Here is a 20,154-nt window from a genome sequence, read left to right on the forward strand (position 1 = left end):
AAAAATGATTTATTTAGGGCGCCTGGGTGGCTCAGTTGGTTAAGCGACTGCCTTCGGCTCAGGTCATGATCCTGGAGTCCCGGGATCGAGTCCCGCATCGGGCTCCCTGCTCGGCGGGGAGTCTGCTTCTCCCTCTCCCACTCCCCGTTTGTGTTCCGTCTCTCGCTGTGTCTTTCTCTGTCAAATAAATAAATAAAATCTTTAAAAAAAAAAAAAGATTTATTTATTTACTTCTAAAGATTTCATTTTTTTATTTATTAATTTGAGAGAGAGTGAAAGAGAGCATGAGCGGGGGAAGGGGCAGAGGGAGAAGCAGACACCCTGCTGAGCAGGGAGCCCGACTCGAGGCTCTATCCCAGGACTCTGCGATCATGACCCAAGCCAAAGGCAGATGCTTAACCAACTGAGCCACCCAGGCGCCCCTATTTATTTTTAAAAAGATTTATTCATTTTAGAGAGCGAGCGAGCGAGCTCACGAGAGTGGGCGAAGGGGCAGAGGGAGAGAATCTCAAGCAGACTCCCCACTGAGTGCAGAGTGACGTGGGGCTTGATCTCTCGACCCACGGGATCACAACCTGAGCTGAAACCAAGAGTCAGACGTCTGACTGACTGAACCACCATCCATGTGCCCCTAAGGATTTTACTTTTAAATAATCATTACACCCAATATGGGGCTTGAACTTAAAATCCTGAGATCAAGAGTTGCATGCTCCACCAACTGAGCCAGCCAGGTGCCCCCCATTAGTAAATCTTTGCACACACTTCTTCACAAATCGTTCCTTTAGAATAAATGCCTAAAGCAGAATTAGTTTTAAACGCTTTTGAAGCACAGGGTCAAGGGTCTCTCTAAATAGTTGTGTCAGTGTACATTCTTTTTTTTTTTTTTAAAGATTTTATTTATTTATTTGACGGAGAGAGACACAGCGAGAGCAGGAACACAAGCGGGGGGAGTGGGAGAGGGAGAAGCAGGCTTCCCGCAGAGCAGGGAGCCCGATGCGGGGCTCCATCCCAGGACCCTGGGATCATGACCTGAGCCGAAGGCAGACGCTTAACGACTGAGCCACCCAGGCGCCCTGTCGGTGTACATTCTTAACAGCAGCACTGTGAGAAAACCCCTGTCCCTGCACTCTCTCGGTGGGTATTTTTATTTTTTTAATGTTCTTAAAGTTTATTTTAAGCAGTGTTATTAGCAACTGTTCTTGGGCTTCCAAAATCCTGATAATTTCTTACATTGCACTACATGTGCAAAGCCTCACTCATGAATTTTCTGTAGAGAGTGCCGTTGTAGGAGGGCTTAGGGACATGAGCAGCAAAATATGGCAACACTTAAATAATGTGCCAGATTCTCTTTTTTGTTGTTGTTTTGTTTAAGGTATCATGAAGCCTACTGTAGGAAAGAGGAAACTAAGACTTGGAAATTCCAAGTGGTTATAAATTGTCTACAAAGAGTAAGACAAGGAATCCCTGATTAAATGTTCATGGTATTTAGAAGGACAGGCAGGCAGGAAATGTAAACCCTAGAGAAGAATCTGAATAAGCTACAAAAATTCCAGGGAACCTTTCTGCTTGGGTCTGCTGCCCACACCAGGTGTGAGGTATTACTGGAGGGCTGCAGGTTTCTCTATGACTTTTGACTGGGGGAGGGCTTAAGACACCCCGGTCTTGGCTTCCCCGGGTCATGTTACTGCCAGCTTAAGTATTAGAGCTGATTCTAAGTTTTTGGGGATAGCTAAGTGCTCCTGCAGAAAGAACAGCTGCTCTACGCCTTCTGAATCTACCTGTTCCAATCAGCACACAGCACTCAGGCTCTGAAAGCGGAGGCTTACGTGAGGTACAGAAGTTAAGTGGCACAGTTACCACCTGTTATCCTTCTTCCATGTATGTGCTGCCAAAGCGAGCACTCTTCCCCTTCTTTCAAGGAATGAGTTTTTCATGACCCAGGTGTCAGTTTTCCCAGAATGAAAATGTTATGTGATGAAACATTGGTCAATACTCCCTAGATTATATGACAGAAACTTTATTTAAGCGGGCAAACTAAAACTGAAAACCAATGTATTGACTTAGATAACTGAGAAATCCATTGGAGTCTAACTTTAGGCATGGCTGAATCAAGGGCCATGAATCTGTCTTTCTCCACTTCCCAGCTCTGCTTTCTGTGCATCAACTTCATTGTTAGGTAGGCTCCCCCATTCTATGGCTGAGAAGGTACACATTCAATAAGCCTGGGGCCCACATTCATTGAGCTAGCTGAAGTCACAATTAGTTGTTACTCCAAAACCTCATTTTTAATGCTGTATGGAGAGCAAACCATGCAGACCTCCTTCAGAAGATATCAGACATGTATTATAAATCACAATGTGAGACAGACTGCCAGTGATCCCCCAGAGACTCCCCCGTCACAATGCAAGTAAAGCCTTACAACCACATTAAGAGTGAGTCATACCTCCTTTCTCAGATTTGCCAAGTAGGTAGATTCTTGCCACCTACCTTTTCATGCGCTCATGTTCACTAGTGTCCAGAGCTCTCAGGGTTCGGGCATAAAGAACAACGATGTCACTGTGCTTGGCTTTCTTGTTGCACTAAAGAGCCCAACAAGATAAAATTAGTGTGGTTCTAGGAATCCTCCTGACTTAACATGTTGACTGTGCACAGGCTCAGTCCTTATCTATGGTTCTTACCTGGGGACATTTTCTTGCCTGGCCCTTGAGCCACTTAGAAATGCACTTATACCCAAAGAGGTGTCCACAGCGTAATGCTGAGAGTCGGTGATCCCCAGCATTGGTCCAATGTTCAAAACATATTGTGCAAGTGTCCCCTTCTTCATCATCCATAGAAACAGAAGGTAGAAGAGGGTTGGTCTTCTGGGGAGACTAGATGGAAACCAGAATATATTCAAATTAGAGAAAATACAAAATCAGTCTTGAAGAGGATGTGCAACTCTACCAAATCAACAAAACCACACAAAGACAATACAAACCCAACTGAAAACGCTGCCGAAAAACTGCAACACCCCTGAATCACTTGTCATTCTTTGTAAAGTGCAATCTGTTCAAATGTTTCATAGAAGCCATGAAAATATTACTTCCCTTTGATCTTATGAAATTCTTGGGTTTTTTTTTTTTTCATTCAAATGAAGAAAAGGAGCTATCTTTACAAACACATTAAAAAAACAAAACAAATCTAGCAGTTACCTGAATAACCAAAAACACGGAAGAGTAGGTTGTTAAACATTCAAAATTAGGTTCATAATCAAGTCAAATAGTTATAAAATACTTGAATAGAAAATACTTAAAAGAAACCCAGAAAAACAAAGAAAGGATAGAAACAGCCTACAAAAAGAATACAAATGGTTCGTAAGTGTTCATTTATCATTAAAAAATGCAAATTAAGGTAAGAAACCATTTTTTCATTTATTAGGTGGTATAAACTGATGTGTGATGACACCAAGCAATGCTGAGGGTTAAGGAAGAGACAGGCGCACTTCCATACTGTTGCTGCAGGTAGAAAGTGACACAGACTTTCCAGAGGGCCATCGGGCATTTCATCTATCAAACCTGAACACATCTATCTCTCCTTTCACAGACAATCTCTCTGCTAGAAATATATCCATGAATAGTCACAAATACCTGCAAGACAACTGTACAAAAATGCTTAGTCCAGCATGATTTGTACCAGAGGAAGGAAGGAAGGAAGGAAGGATGGAAGGAAGGAAGGAAGGAAGAGGGAGGGAGGAGGAGGAAAGAGGGAGAGAGGGAGGAAGAAATGGGAACAACTATAGTGTACATGACAAAATAAGAGTTAACTAAAAACTTCTTAATGATTGAACACTATGCAATGATTAGTAAGAATGAGATTCTCTTTTGTGTAAATTAAAAAAATAGAACATTTACGTACACAAATAAATTTACATGCACACAAAATTTTTGTAGAAGAAAAAAATAAAAACATGGAGGCCATATAGAAACATGCAAAAAGTAGGTCAAGGATGTTTTGAGATTGGCAGAGTCCACGGCTGATGTAAATAACTCATATTAAGGACTATGTGTTATCTTTGTAAACAAAAATTGTTTAACACATAGCAATCATATTCTACCAGATATTTCATAAACTGTATTCATATCCACTATTTTAATCAAAACTTAACTTTGTTGGGTAGGCAAGACAAGTTATCCTTACCTCTATCCCTGCTTTTCTAAACCTATGAGGAAGCAGTCACATAACGGAGTAAGATAGGTTGGACTCACACCCTGACCTCCTGCCTACAGAGTCTGCAAGCTTTCCACTTTAGCCCTCAGCCTCTTCTTTAAATGCAAATCCAAACATTTCATTTAAAAGGATGTTCATATTACCTGTTTGGGGTGGGTCTCTCCTCCACCAATACATGTAACTTCTTGCTCTGCTGAGGTACCTCCTACTTGTTCTGCCAAGTCATTTCCAGGAACAGTAAGATAGGTAACGCATAAAAGAAGACAGAAGTCAGGTATGAGAGGCTAGCAGGAGTGCCTAGCTCACCACAGCTTTCCATTTCTCATTGGTAATAATGCTGTAAATTTCCCCAAGTAGTAATAGTGAATTTATTTTTTAACTTATTTTGGATACTTTCAAATATACATAAAAAGTAGACAGAACAGTGTAAGTAACACACAAGTACTCATCACCCAATTTCAAAACAAATCAGTATTTTGCCAATCTTGTTCTAAGCCCCCATTCCCATTATTTTCTTTTGTAATGCTTAGTAACAAACTCTAAAATGTTATTTCACTTATAAAAATTTTGTAGGGGCGCCTGGGTGGCTCAGTCGTTAAGCGTCTGCCTTCGGCTCAGGTCGTGATCCCGGGGTCCTGGGATCGAGCCCGCATCGGGCTCCCTGCTCCGCAGGAAGCCTGCTTCTCCCTCTCCCACTCCCCCTGCTTGTGTTCCCTCTCTCACTGTGTCTCTGTCTGTCAAATAAATAAAATCTTAAAAAAAATTTTTTTTGTAATACTGATAAGGATTTTACACATACTATTATTATCATACCTAAGGAAAGCAACAATAATCCCTTAATACTGTCTAATATCCATGCAGTTCATACTCAGAATTTCCCAGCTGTTTTCAAGTTGCTCTTTACAGCACATTTACTGCAATCAGAATCTAAGCAAGGCCTCCACGAGCTTGATTGTTTTATCTGTTTTTTTTCACTCTAACAATTCTCCTTCATTAATTTTTTTAAAAAGATTTTATTTATTTGTCAGAGAGAGAGAGAGTGCGCGCACAAGCAGGGGGAGCGGCAGGCAGAGGGAGCAGCAGGCTCCCCGCTGAGCAAGGAGCCCGATGTGGGACTTGATCCCAGGACCCTGGGATCCTGACCTGAGCCGAAGGCGGACACTTAACCGACTGAGCCACCCAGGCGTCCCGCCTTTACTCATTTTTACCCCTTTCCTGTCACTGATTTGTTGGAGGATATCTGGTCATTTGTCTTATGAAATACCCTACCGCCCACATTTGACTGACTGCTTCCTTGAGGTACTGCTTACTTATTTGCTCTATCACCTATATTTCCTATAAACTGGCAGTTAAATCTAGAGCCTTCGGTAGATTCAATTTTCTTCTTTGGCAAGAAAAGGGGCAGCAAGAATACATCTTTTATTGTTTGCTTCTGATTGTAGCACATAAGGAGGCGCATACTGGGTTCGGGTGCTACCAGTCTGATCCCTGGGTTATCAGGTTCCTCGTCAACCTTTCAAAACCTCCATTAATGGTCAAGGAGGTGATTTTAAATTTTTAGTCCTTTTGCTTTTGAGGCTCAAATGATCTCATCATAGGCCTGTGGGAGCCCCTTTAAACTGGCTCCTAGAACCAAAAAACCCCACAAACTTTTACTGAAGTGGAATATATATACAGAAAAGTGTATCCTCGGTATTCCATTCAGTGAATTCTCACAAACTGAACTATATACCAGAACATCACCAAAAACCCCAAGAGTGCCTTTTATACCTTATGTCCTCCTTATTTCTTGGGGGTGGAGGGGAGATGATTTGCCCCCACCAAAGGTTACCACCTTACTAAATTCTAGGAATGTCTATTGACTTTTGCCTGCTTTTGTATATAAACAGCATTTCAGAGTTACCCAACTTTTTTGTGTCTGCTAATTTTACTCTACACTGTTCGTAAGATTCTTCCATACTAACGTGTGGAGTTGTGGTTCATTTATTTTCACCACTGTATCGTGTTTTATTGTGTTGTGTTAAGTATATCACATTTATCTGTGCTATTGCTGATGGGTATTTGGGTAGTTTTCAGTTTTTTGCCATTACAAACAACGCTGTTACATTCTTGTATGTTTCTATTGAACACATGTACTCCTTTCTTTGGTTACATACCTAGAAGCAGAATTGCTTAGCCACGGGTTTTATATATACAGATGAGTTTGTAAAGATACCACCTGAATGTTTGTACCAATTTATACTCCCACCAGCAGTGTATGAGAGGTCTGGACGATTTATATTCTTTCCAATACGTGATATTGTCAGTCTTAAATTTTAGCTGTAGTGGTGGATGCATATTAGTTACTGCACTGTGGTTTTACTTTGTATCTCCCTGATGACTAATGAAGTCTTTTTATATATTTAGTGGCCATTTGGCTACCCTCCTTTGGAAGTACCTTTTTTTTAATAACTTTTTTTTTTAAGATTTTTTTTTTTTTTTTTTTTTTGAGAGAGAGAGAATGAGAGAGAGCACATGAGAGGGGGAGGGCCAGAGGGAGAAGCAGACTCCCTGCCGAGCAGGGAGCCCGATGCGGGACTCGATCCCGGAACTCCAGGATCGCGACCTGAGCCGAAGGCAGTCGCTTAACCAACTGAGCCACCCAGGCGCCCCTTGGAAGTACCTTTTAAAATCTTTTGCCCATTTTTCTATCAGGCTGCAAAAGTTATACACCCTAGATATAAGCCCTTTTTCTGATATATGTATTATGAATGTCTTCTCCAGTCAATGGGTTTCCATTTCTCTCTCCTAATGATGTCTGTTGATGAACCTAAGTTCTAAATTAAAATTCACCTCATTTGTCCTTGATTTGTTTGAGAAATCTGATCATTTGTCCTGAAAAATGTCTATATCCTGGATTTGACCGATTGCTTCCTCATGATACTAACTTTTATTTACAGTAAATTTAAAGAGTTGTACAAGCATCACCACAATCCAATTTTAAAACATTTCTATCATCCCCTAAAGATTTCTCATGCCAACTTAGAATCATTTCCCATCTACACCAGCAGCCACAGGCAATCACTAATCTACTTTTTCTCTATAGATTTGCCTTTCCTAGACATTTTATGTAAGTGGTATCATAAAGTATCTATGCTGGTTCACTGTCATAAACTAAAAAAGAATTTTTTAATGCAATTTTCTTGTACTGCCTCTAAATTTCAAAGTACTCCTTACTTCTGGGTTTTATCACTTATATATTCCTCCTAATACTAGGATGGTTTCTTATTTTACACTAGGTCCCTGATCCACTATATCTTATTTTCTAGTATGAGCCATGTTCTAGTTTTACTGTTTTCCAGTTAGCAATCCAGTTTTTACAATAGGACTAATTTAAAAGTCTATCTTTTCCCCACTGATTTGAGATGGTCCCTTTAGAATATAGTAAATTTTCTTTTTTTTTTTCCCTAAGATTTTATTTATTTGAGAGAGAGAGAGTGAATGCATGAGTGGGGTGAGGGGCAAAGGGAGAAGCAGACTTCCCGATGAGCAGGGAGCCAGACGTGGGGCTCGATCCCTGGAACCCTGGGATCATAACCTGAGCCAAAAGTAGATGCTTAACAATGGATCCTGGGGGGCGCCTGGGTGGCTCAGTCGTTAAGCGTCTGCCTTCGGCTCGGGTCATGATCCCAGGGTCCTGGGATCGAGCCCCGCATCGGGCTCCCTGCTCGGCGGGGAGCCTGCTTCTCCCTCTCCCGCTCCCCCTGCTTGTGTTCCCTCTCTCGCTGTGTCTCTGTCAAATAAATAAATAAAATCTTTAAAAAAAAAAAAAAACAAAAAACAATGGATCCTGGATCACCACATCAAAAACCAATGATGTGGGCGCCTGGGTGGCTCAGATGGTTAAGCGTCTGCCTTCGGCTCAGGTCATGGTCCCAGGGTCCTGGGATCAAGTCCCACATTGGGCTCCCTGCTCCTTGGGAGCCTGCTTCTCCCTCTGCTTCTCTCTCTCTCTGTCTCTCATGAATAAATGAATAAAATCTTAAAAAAAAAAAACAAAAAACCAATGATGTATTGTATGGTGACTAACATAATAAAATTTAAAAAATAAAATTAAAAAAAAAAAAAAAGCAGATGCTTAACTGACTGAGCCACCTAGGCATCCCTATACTACATTTTCATATACATTTAGATCTTTTTCTAGATGTTCCATTTGTAGAATGTCCCACATTTTAGATTTGAATGGTTGCATCTTTCAAGTATTATTTACCTTGTTCCTCTACTTCCCGTACACAGTGCAACCTGGTTATTTTATCTAGAGTCTTAAGTAGATTCAGGGTTTTTGGGGGGCAGCAACAGTACTTCCTAAGTGCTATGGATATTTTTCTTTCTTTTTTTTTAAATTTTATTTTGAAGTAATCTCTACATCCAACGTGGGGCTCGAACTTACAACACCAAGATCAGGAGTTGCATGCTCCACTGACTGAGAAAGTCAGGCGCCCCCCTGGATATTTCTGATGGCAACATTATCAAAAGGCCTTAAGGTCTGGTGGTGCCAGCCTAGTCCCTCTATTAAAAGGAATCCCATTAGCCTTTCAACCTAATGGTTTTAGGATCAACTGCTGATCTTTGCCTAGATACATAATTTTATTAGGAGTCAGGAAATTATGACTTTCCTATCATTCCTGCTCCAATATTAGCTGGAATTTTTCATTTAGAAAAACTTCCCTAGTGATAGGTGGAAGGAAGGAATAGCCAAAGCAAAGAGAATTTTTAGGGCACTGAAAATTTCTATATAATGATGGATATGTCATTATACATTTGTCCAAATCTGTAACGTGTATAACCCAAAGGTGAACCCTAAGGTAAACTATGGACTTCGAGTGATTATGCTGTGTAACAAATCACCATTCTGGTGAGTTGCTGATAATGAGGAGGCAATGCATGTGTGGAGACATGCACGTGGGAAATCTCTGAGCCTTCTCAATTTTGTTGTGAACCTTAAACTACTCTAAAGAAAAAAAAAAAGTCTTAACAAAAGCAAACCTCCTTCATCAACTATTTGGTTTTCCTGAATAAAGTTCACAGAGGAAAAACAGGATAAATGCTTAATCCTTTAATTTACCAGTTTTCAGAGTAATGAGTCAGGGCTCTAATAACTTAGGATGCTGATAAATGAGTTTTTAAAAAGTACATAATTAGGAATTTATATTTTTAACAGATTTGATGTATTTTAACCTACATTTCAATCCATAATCCAAGAATACATTCATTATTCATTTTGATGTTTAAAATGTCCCATCTTAAGCCACGAGGAGCCCTTTTAAGGTTGCCCCCATGCCTACGGACATGATGACTCCATGAGAGATGGCTTCCTTGCTTCCTAGCACAATTAAATGCCCTAGGCTCACCTTGTGTATTTTCTATCCCAGACTTGGAAAATCATTTCTCCAAGAAGCCCTGGTTCCTTTAAGTGGGAAAACAGCACAATCTGGGGTATCAGAGAGTAAGCAGGACATATGCCCAAGGGGTCTCTGCCCACTACTGCTAAACAAAGTCCTACTTGCACAATGCGTAACATTATACTAGGACTTCGAGAGTGGCAGACTAGACAGGGTACCGAATTTACAAAGCTTTTCTTTTAAATAAAGAAGCTACTTCCTTCTCGGATGTCAAAGAAAATGAAAGAGGATATAAAATGCCACGACAAAGTGACCAACTTACTGGGTCACAAATCACATTCCACTTCAAGTTAGATCAAACCCTCTACATAGGCTTATGGCCAGTGAAAGCTCTGTACTATATGAAGCAGGAATTGATGACATCTGGGGAAAAGGTAAAGTGTCAAAACACAAGTCCTGGAAGCTAAGCTTCCTGGGTATTAGCCTTGCGAATCCAAAACTGAACAAAATACTCACCTTCTAAAACAACAGCTCTGGTTTCCTCCGCCTGGACAACAACTTCTTCGGGCTCTGTAGAGCTATCACTGTCAGAATCAGAACTACTTGAGACCTGCAAGTCTTCAGAGACAGGATTCCTGGTCTCCGAACTGTGAGAGGTGCTTGGCAAATGAGGTTGGGTCCGGCTCACTTGAAAGTAAGCATCCAACGGTGCTCTCGACCTATGTATATACAGAACATTACAGTACAATGGACCATCATCACAAGAAAAATGCACAGTGATCGGAAGGTAAATCCTAGTCATTTCAACCCATCTCCAGGCCGTTAAATGCTACCTTTGAACACTGAAGCAGAAACAGCAGTTTTAGGCAGATGTTGGCTGGCCTGGATATTCTCTTTTCCACTCAATTATTACATTCGCCACACTGGAGGTTGACTCTAGCTAAAAGCAAATTCTACTTTACTGGCTTTTGGCCATGTGTCAGTATCTTCTAAAGGACACAATGCAGCAATCTGTCTATTGGTATTAGAGGGCTGAAAGAGAGTGGACAAGAAGAAAAACGGCTCTGTTGACCAAATACAGCCTCACAGGATTCTGCTGCTGCCAACAACACACACCACAGTCTTTCAGGGTAAAAATGAAGTCTGGCTTCAGTCACCATTGCTTTACCTCTTGCCTTAAAACATTATTTTTCTTTTTAAGTTTAAATAATGTCACGTTAAGGTTAAAAACATAGCATGAGGGGCGCCTGGGTGGCTCAGTTGGTTAAGCGACGACTGCCTTCGGCTCAGGTCATGATCCTGGAGTCCCAGGATCGAGTCCCGCATCGGGCTCCCTGCTCGGCAGGGAGCCTGCTTCTCCCTCTGACCCTCCCCCCTCTCATGTGCTCTCTGTCTCTCTCATTCTCTCTGTCTCAAATAAATAAATAAAATCTTAAAAAAATAAAAAAAATAAAAACATAGCATGATATCAAAAAATAACTCAGGATGAGAAGAGCCAGTAGCAGATTTAGTAACACTTCCATCTCTTCAGGCTGGCGGAGTTTTAACCACACCCACTACAGTTTGCAGTTACCCTCACATCCAAGCTAACAAACCACACCCTACTTCCTGCACAGAATGACCTTCAATATTAAAAACCAAAAAGGTGTTCTGTACTTTAGAACATACTACCTAGCTACTAATTACAAAGTATTACTGAAAGGTGACCTACTTTTAAGTTTTAATAACTGTTTTTATAACATTAAGATATATGATTCCCCAGAAACATCGTTGGAGACTGCTCATACAGAAAAAAATTTGATTTCTCGTAGTTTGGCTGCAATTTACGGAAACCAGGGCTTTCTATTAAAAAATGATGATAGAACAACAACAAAAAATGATGACAGAACAAAATAAATGTTATTTGGTATCCAATTCAACAGAAGATTCACCTTTGTAAAACAAAAAGAGAGAGAGAAATGTGAATAAATTGAAATGAGAAGTAGCAATTGTGAATCTTTTTTTTTTTTTTTAAAGATTTTATTTATTTATTTATTTGAGAGACAGAGAATGAGAGAGGGGAGGGTCAGAGGGAGAAGCAGACTCCCTGCTGAGCAGGGAGCCCGACGTGGGACTCGATCCCAGGACTCCAGGATCATGACCTGAGCCGAAGGCAGTTGCTTAACCAACTGAGCCACCCAGGTGCCCCGTGAATCCATTTTGATTCACAATTTAAGTGTACAATTAGGTGGTTTTTAGCATAACCATGGTTATGCAACCATCACCACTGTATTATTCCAAAACACTTTTACCACACGTAAAAGGAAACCCATACCCATATAGGCAGTCTTTCCTTCTTTTCCCCTTTCCCCAACCTCTAGCAACCACTATTTTACTTTCAGTCTCTATGGACTATTCTGGACATTTCATATGAATGCAATCATATAGCATACAGTCTTTTGGGTCTGACCCCTTTCAGAACTTCATGATATATACAAGGACCATGTCATCTCTGAATAGCTATAGTTTTATTTCATCCTAACTGGAATTACCCCCCTTTTTTGGGGGGGGCCTAATTGCTCTGGCTAGAACCTTAGTACAGTGGTGAACAAAACTGGCAAAAACAGACATCTTTGTCTTGTTCTTGATCTTAGGGGTAAAGCTTTCAGTCTTTGCTCATTTAGTATCTTAGTCGAGGGTTTTGCATTGATGGTCTTTATCAGGTTGAGGAAGTTCCCTTCCATTCCTAGTTTGTTGAGTTTTTTTAATCATGAAAGGGTTTTGTCAAATGCTGTTTTTTTTTTTTTTAAAGATTTTTATTTATTTATTAGAGAGAGAGGGAACGAGTAGTGGGGAGGGGTGGAGGGAAAGAGAAGAAGACTCCCCACTGAGCAGGGAGCCCGATTCGGGGCTCGATCCCAGGACCCGGACATCAAGACCTGAGTCGAAAGCAGACGCTTAACCGACTGAGCCACCCAGGTGCCCCTCAAATGCTCCTTTTCTATCTACTGAGATGTTCATGTTTTTTCCCCTTTATTGTATTAATATGGTATATCTCATGGACTGTTTTTTATATATTGAAATTGGCCTTGCTTTCCTAGAACAAATCTTATTTGGTTATAGTGTATAATCCTTCTCATATGTTGTTGGATTCAGTTTGCTAGTACTTTGTTGAGAATTCTTTTATCTATATTCATAGATGATACTGGCCTATAGTTTTCTTGTGATGTCTTTATATGGTTTAGGTATCAGAGTAATACTGGCCTTACAGAATCAGGAAGTATTCCCCCTGCTTCCATTTTTTGTAAAAGTTTATGAAGTACTAGTGTTACTTATTTTATCTTTTTTTTTTTTTGACTGGGAAAATAACTTTATTTTCTTCAGGCATGTGTGCAGATGTCTAGTCTCAGAACTTCTGGAATTGCTTTTTGGTACCAGTGGCCTTCGTGACTTCGGGCATGTTGAAGCACACAGTCTTGTTCAATGGCCGGCACTCCCCCACTGTGACAATGTCGCTGATCTGGATATCCCTGAAGCAGGGGGACAGGTGCACAGACGTGTTCCTGTGGAGTTCTCAAAGTGGTGTACTTTCGGATGTAGTTGTGGCAGATGACAATGGTCCTCTGAATCTTCATCTTGGTCACCACACCAGAAAGAATCCACCCTTGGATGGAGACATTACCAGTAAAGGGGCATTTATCAATATAGGTGCCCTCAATGCTTCCTTGGGTGTCTTAAAGCCCAGACCAATGTTTTTGTAGTATTGCGGGAGCTTCCCCTTGCCAGTTTCTTGACGCAGAACCCTCTTCTTATTTTGAAAGATGGTTGGCTGCTTTTGGCAGGCATGCTCAGTCTGAATGTCCACCATCTTTCTGGCTGCCTGAAAAAAGGAAAGTACCGAAGCCATCTGGGTTTCCTTACCCACTGCCTATTTCATCTTTTTTTTTTTTTTTTAAGATTTTATTTATTTGTCAGAGAGAGAAAGAGAGTACAAGCAGGGAGAGCAGCGGTAGAGGGAGAAGCAGGCTCCCCCACTGTGCAAGGAGCCTGATGTGGGACTCAATCCCAGGACCCTCAACCCTAGAACCCTGGGATCATGAATTGAGCCAAAGGCAGACACTTAACCAATTGAGCCACCCAGGCGTCCCCTATTTATTTCATCTTTAAACATTTGGTAGAATTCACCAGGGAAGCCATCTAGTTCTGGGCTCTTCTGTGTGAGAAGTTTGCTTTTGTTCTTTTACTAATTCAATCTCTGTATTTGTTAATCATCTATCTGGATTTTCGTTCTCTTCTTGAAAGAATACTGGTAACTAATGTCTTCTTAGAAATTTGTCAATTTAGGGGCGCCTGGGTGGCTCAATCAGGTGAGCGTCTGCCTTCAGCTCAGGTCATGATCAAGACCCACATTGGGCTCCCCACTTAGCAGACAGCCTGCTTCTCCCCCAGCTCGTGCCCTCTCTCTCTCTCAAATAAATAAATCTTAAAAAAAAAAAAAAAGAAAGGGCGCCTGGGTGGCTCAGTTGGTTAAGCGACTGCCTTCGGCTCAGGTCATGATCCTGGAGTCCCTGGATCGAGTCCCGCATCGGGCTCCCTGCTCGGCAGGGAGCCTGCTTCTCCCTCTGACCCTCCCCCCTCTCATGTGCTCTCTCTCTCTCATTCTCTCTGTCTCAAATAAATAAAATCTTAAAAAAAAAAAAAAAGAAATTTGTCAATTTCACCTACATTATCTAATTTCTTGTATAAAGCTGTTCACAGTATTTCCTTATAATATTGCTTTCTTCTTTAGACTGACAGTAATGTTCTTTCATTCCAGATTTTATTACTTCGAGTCTTCTCTCTGTATCTTGGTCAGTCTACTTAGCAATTTATCAATTTTGTTGATTTTTCAGAAAAACCAACTTCTGGATTAGTTGGTTTTCTCTCTTACTTTTCTAGGTTCTATTTCATTTACTTCTGCTCTAATGGTCATTCTTTCTTTCCTTCCACTTGCTTTGAATTTTGGATTTTTTTCCTTTCTTTTTCTAGTTCCTTACGCTAGGTTATTGATTTGAGTACCTTCTTCTTTTTAAAAGATTTATTTTTTAATTATTATAATTTTTTTATTATGTTATGTTAGTCACCATATAGTACATCATTAGTTTTTGATGTAGTGTTCCATGATTCATTGTTTGCATGTTAACACCCAGTGCTCCATGCAATTTGTGCCCTCCTTAATATCCTTTACTGTGCTCATCCATCCCCCGCCCCCCTCTAAAACCCTTAGTTTGATTCCCGGAGTCCACAGTCTGTCATGGTTTGTCTCCCCCTCTAATTCCCCCCCTTCATTTTCTCCTTCATTCTCCTAATGTCCGCCATGCTATTGCCTATGTTCCACAAATAAGTGAAACCATATGACAACTGTCTTTCTCTGTTTGACTTATCTCACTCAGCATAATCTCCTCCAGTTCCATCCATGTTGATGCAAATGTTGGGTATTCATCCTTTCTGATGGCTGAATAATATTCCATTGTATATATGGACTACATCTTCTTTATCCATTCATCAGTTGAAGGGCATCTCAGCTCCTTCCACAGTTTGGCTGTTGTCAACATTGCTGCTATGAACATTGGGGTGCATATGGCCCTTCTTTTCACTACATCTGTGGTCTTTTGGGTAGGAGACATACAAATGGCTAACAGACACATGAAAAAATGTTCAACATCATTAGCCATCAGGGAAATTCAAATCAAAACCACACTGATATACCACCTTACACCACTTAGAATGGCAAAAATTGACAAGATAAGAAACAACAAATGTTGGAGACGTTGTGGAGAAAGGGGAACCGTCTTACACTGTTGGTGGGAATGCAAGTTGGTACAGACATTTTGGAAAACAGTGTGGAGGTTCCTCAAAAAGTTAAAAATAGAGCTACCCTATGACCCAGCAATTGCACTACTGGGTATTTACCCTAAAAGTTTTATTTATTTATGTGATCTCTACACCCAGTGTGGGCCTTGACCTCATGAATCCGAGATCAAGAATCAGATGCTCTACCAACTGAGACATCCAGGTGCCCCTACTTTCTTTTTTAGTGTGGGCGTCTAACAACTATAAATTTCCCTCTAAGCACTGCTTTAGCTGCATCCTATAAGTTCTGGTATGTGTTCCTTTTCATTAATCTCAAAGTTTTTTTCTAATTTTTCTTGGGATTTCTTCTTCGATCTATTGGTTATTTAGGAGTTATATAATTTCTACATACTTGTGAATTTCTCCAAATTCTTTCTGTTACTTATGGTCAGACATACTTTGTATGATTTCAATACTTTAAATTTATTGAGTCTTGTTTTATACCCATATGTTAGCCCTAACATATGATCTGTCCTGGAAAATATTCCATGTGCACTTGAGAAATAGGTATGTTCTGCTGTCGAGTGGAATGTCCTACAGATGTTTATTAGGTCCAGTAGATTTAAAGTGTTTTTCAAGCTTTCTGGTTCCTGGTTGACCTTCTGTCTAGTTATCCTCATTGTTGAAAATGGGGTACTGATACCTCTTCTTCTTACTATTACTGGTGAATTGTCTATTTCTCCCATCAATTATGACAGTTTTTGCTTCATGTATTTGGGGGCACTGTTGCAGATATACACAGGTTTATAATTATTATATCTTCTGGATATAATGATAAAAGGGTTAATCCATGTTCTTTATCATTATAAAATGTCCCTCTTTGACTCTTATAACAATCTTTGTCTCAAAGTCTATTTTGTCTGATATTAGTATAGCAACTCCTGCTCTCTTGTGGTTACTGTTTGCATGGCATATTTTATTCCATCCTTGTACTTTCAACCTATTAATGCCTTTGAATCTAAACTGTGTATCTTGCAGACAATATATAGTTGGATTTTTTAAAAAAATCTGTGCTGCTGATCTATGCCTTTTGACTAGAGTGTTTAAACCATTTGCATTCAATCTAAAGCAGGATTTATATCTACCATTTTTCTATTTTCTATAATCCTGTGTCTTTTTTTGTTCATATAGGAATATCTATTCCAAATGCTCATAATAGAAATGTTTAGGGCTCAGTCTGGCTCAGTCAGTGGAGCATGTGACTATGGATCTTGGGGTTATGCACTGGAGCCTCAGATTGGGTGTAGAGATTACTTAAAAAAAAAAAAATCTTTAGGGCACCTGGGTGGCTCAGATGGTTAAGCGTCTGCCTTCAGCTCAGGTCATGATTCTGGGGTCCTGGGATCGAGCCCTGTGTCGGGCTCCTGGCTCAGCAGGGGGCCTGCTTCCCCCTCTCCCTCTGCCTCCCCCCTTGCTCATGCTCTCTCTATCTCTGTGTCTCAAATGAATAAAATCTTAAAAAAAAAACTTTAAAAAAATGTTTATTTCTCCATTATTGCCTTTTGAATTATTTTCAAGTGCACCATTTTAATTCTCTCATTTCTTTTACCACATTTAGAGTTATAATTCTATTCACTCCCCACTTTTGATGATTTTATGTCCATCAACACAGATTTATAGTCATTTCTTTATGCTGTTTGTTCTAAATCGAAAGAAAAAAAGAATTATAAATAAGAAATACATGTGTATTGTCTATTGTATTTGCCTATGTAGTTATCTTTGCTAGTGCTCTTTATTCCTCCTTGTGGATTCAATTTATTTATGTCTGGTGGGTTTTTTTGGGGGGGTGGGGGATTCTTTAATTTCAGCCTGAAGGACTCTCTTTAGTAATTCTTGTAGGACAGGCTGTTTGTTTTGTTTTGTTTTTTTAAATCCTAGAATGCCTCATTGTGCCTTCATTTTTGAGGGATAGTTCTGCTTGACATGGAATTCTTAGTTGAGTTTTTTTTCTTTTAATACTCTGAACAGGTCAGGAGTGCCTCGGTGGCTCAGTCAGTTAAGCATCTGACTCTTGATTTTGGCTAAGGTCATGATCTCAAGCCCTGCATCTGGCTCCATGCTGGGCGTGGAGCCTACTTAAGATTCTCTCTCTCCCTCTGCCCCTCCCCATCCCTGTTTGCACGTGCACTCTCTCTAAAAAATACCCAACCAAACCTCTGACCAGGTCATTCAACTGCATTCTGACCTCCATTGTTTGTGATGATATATCAGCTGTCAACTTTATTGAATATCCTTTGTACCTGATGAGTCAGTCACTTCTTTATTGCTGATTTCAAGATTCTCTCTTTTTCTTTGGCGCTAACAGTTTGATTGTGATCTATGTAGGTGTGGATCTCTGAAATTTATTCTGTTTAGAGTTTGTTAAGCTTCTAGTAGATTAATGTTTTTCATCAAATTTGGCAAGTTTTTGTCATTTCTTCAAATATTCTTTCTGTCCCTTTCTCTCTCTCCTCCCCTACAAGGACTTCCATTATGCATATGTCGGCATATACTTGATGATGTTCTACAGGTCTCTGAGGCTCTGTTCATTATTCTTCATTTCCCCCCTTGTTATCTAGGCCAGATAACCTCAATTCACCTATCTTCAATTTTGTTTCTTGACTCTTCAAAGTCAATTCTTTCTTTTATCTGTTCAAACTTGCTGAGCCCTCTAGTGATTTTTTAAATTTATTGTACTTGTCAACTCCACCATTTCTATTTTGTATATTTTTATAACTTCAATCTCTTTATTGAAATTGTCTATATGGTGACACACTGTTTTATACTTTGCTTTAGTTCTCTGAATATATTTAAAAAGCACATTTAAAGTCTGTCTGGGGCGCCTGGGAGGCTCAGTTGGTTAAGCGACTGCCTTCGGCTCAGGTCATGATCCTGGAGTCCCGGATCGAGTTCCACATCAGGCTCCCTGCTCGGCGGGGAGTCTGCTTCTCTGAGCTCTGACCCTCCCCCCTCTCATGCTCTCTCTCAAATAAATAAATAAAATCTTAAAAAAAAAAAAATGAACTCTGTCTGGGAAGTCCAACATCTTGGCTTCTTTACGTATTTTTTTTTTTCTTTTTTTCCTACGTGTGGGCCATACTTTCTTTCCATGTCTTGTAATTTCTTCTTGAAAACTGGACATTTCAGGGGCGCCTGGGTGGTTCAGACTGTTAAGCATCTGCCTTCGGCTCAGGTCATGATCCCAGGGTCCTGGGATCGAGTCCCGCATCGGGCTCCCTGCTCCTTGGGAACCTGCTTCTCCCTCTGCTTCTCTCTCTCTCTCTCTCTCTCTGTCTCTCATGAATAAATAAATAAAATCTTTAATAAAAAAAAAAGAAAACTGGACATTTCAAATACTATAATGTAGTAACTCTGGAAATCAGATTCTTCCCCTTTTCAGGGTTTGTTGTTATTGCTATTTCTTATACTTGTTACTTTTTGTTTAGTGACTTTTCTGAAGTGATTCTGTAAGATTTGCATTCTTTGTTGCATGTGGCCATTAAGTCTATGTGGTTAGCTTAGGTGTTAGTTCATGCCTGGACAAAGATATGCTTAAACACGCAGGACGAGTAAGTCTCCTAGTCTTTGCTGAGTATGTGATTGTGTGTTTATGTTGGGACACACGTTCAGGAATCAGCCAGGCAAGTGACAATGCCTCTTGATTGTGCAGAGCCTCAGGGTCAGCCAGAATTGAAAAATTAGTGCCTTCTTAGGTCTTCCTGGGCATGAGCACAGCCGTACACAGCCCTAGGCATGTCATATCTGTGGCCTTCTAGATTTCCAAGAATATGTCAGAGCTTTTCAAAACCCCTATGAAGATCTCATTCCTCAGCTTTTCCTTTTAAGTTTTTTAGTTTAGTTTGCCCCCATGGTATGCACCTCCTCAGGCAGCCTCTGGGGAAAAGGCTTTCAGCTTTTTAGACTGGGCATAGTGGTAAGTCAGAAATAGCCCTGCAAGTGGGATCTTCCAGGAAACCACCAAACAGGACAAAAAAAAAGAGAATTCTCTGGGAATGAAGCTTTGAAGGAGCTCCAATCCCGATCTATTCCCTCTAGTGGCTGTCAGGCTGCTGGTTTTCACTGTCCTTGCAGGCACTTGGTTTGCACAACTACCATCGAGCTGAAGAGGGATATGGAACAGGGAATGCCAGAAGCTTACTGTTCTGATATTCAGCTGTTTTGTTTTGTTTTTTTTTTAATACTCACTCCCTGAATTGCTTTAAGCATCTGCTTAATTTCCACAGTCCTGAAAACTGATTCTGATAAACTTTGCCAGTGTTTTGGAGGTCCTTACTCTGCCATTTTTGATGTTACTCAGGTTTTCTTTTTTAAAAATGCTAATAAGCAAGTTTACCAACTAATTTTGGCAATTGTGTGCTAACAGCAGCTACAGCCACCATGAGAATAAGCACATAAGAATGGTATCTCCTAAGATCATTTTAATCAAATGAAATCCACACTAAAGTTAGGCTAATAGGCTACTGACATGCATACTGAGAATTCTGCATAGAAACTGGTAAGAAATTGGGGCGCCTGGGTGGTTAAGTGTCTGCCTTCGGCTCAGGTCATGATCCCTGGGGTCCTGGGATCGAGCCCCGCATCGGGCTCCCTGCTCTGCGGGAAGCCTGCTTCTCCTTCTCCCACTCCCCCTGCTTGTGTTCCCTCTCTCGCTCTGTCAAATAGATAAATAAAATCTTTAAAAAAAAAAAAAAAAAAA

At 40.4% G+C, this 20,154-nt stretch overlaps 1 protein-coding gene and 1 pseudogene across 1 annotated transcript in view; both read right to left on the minus strand.

Moving 5' to 3' along the window:
* Positions 1-20,154, minus strand: part of RFWD3 (ring finger and WD repeat domain 3) — a 48,392-nt gene that overhangs the window by 18,949 nt on the left and 9,289 nt on the right. The window contains exons 4-7 of the mRNA XM_021703001.1: positions 10,104-10,306; positions 4,350-4,420; positions 2,679-2,870; positions 2,488-2,579 (exon numbers count right to left, since the gene is read on the minus strand). Of these exons, the coding sequence (XP_021558676.1) occupies positions 2,488-2,579; positions 2,679-2,870; positions 4,350-4,420; positions 10,104-10,306 (558 nt within the window). The remainder of the gene's footprint in view (positions 1-2,487; positions 2,580-2,678; positions 2,871-4,349; positions 4,421-10,103; positions 10,307-20,154) is intronic.
* LOC110592018 lies at positions 12,960-13,434 on the minus strand (annotated as a pseudogene).

This window comes from Neomonachus schauinslandi, chromosome 16 (assembly GCF_002201575.2).
Source record: "Neomonachus schauinslandi chromosome 16, ASM220157v2, whole genome shotgun sequence".
NCBI lineage: Eukaryota > Metazoa > Chordata > Mammalia > Carnivora > Phocidae > Neomonachus > Neomonachus schauinslandi.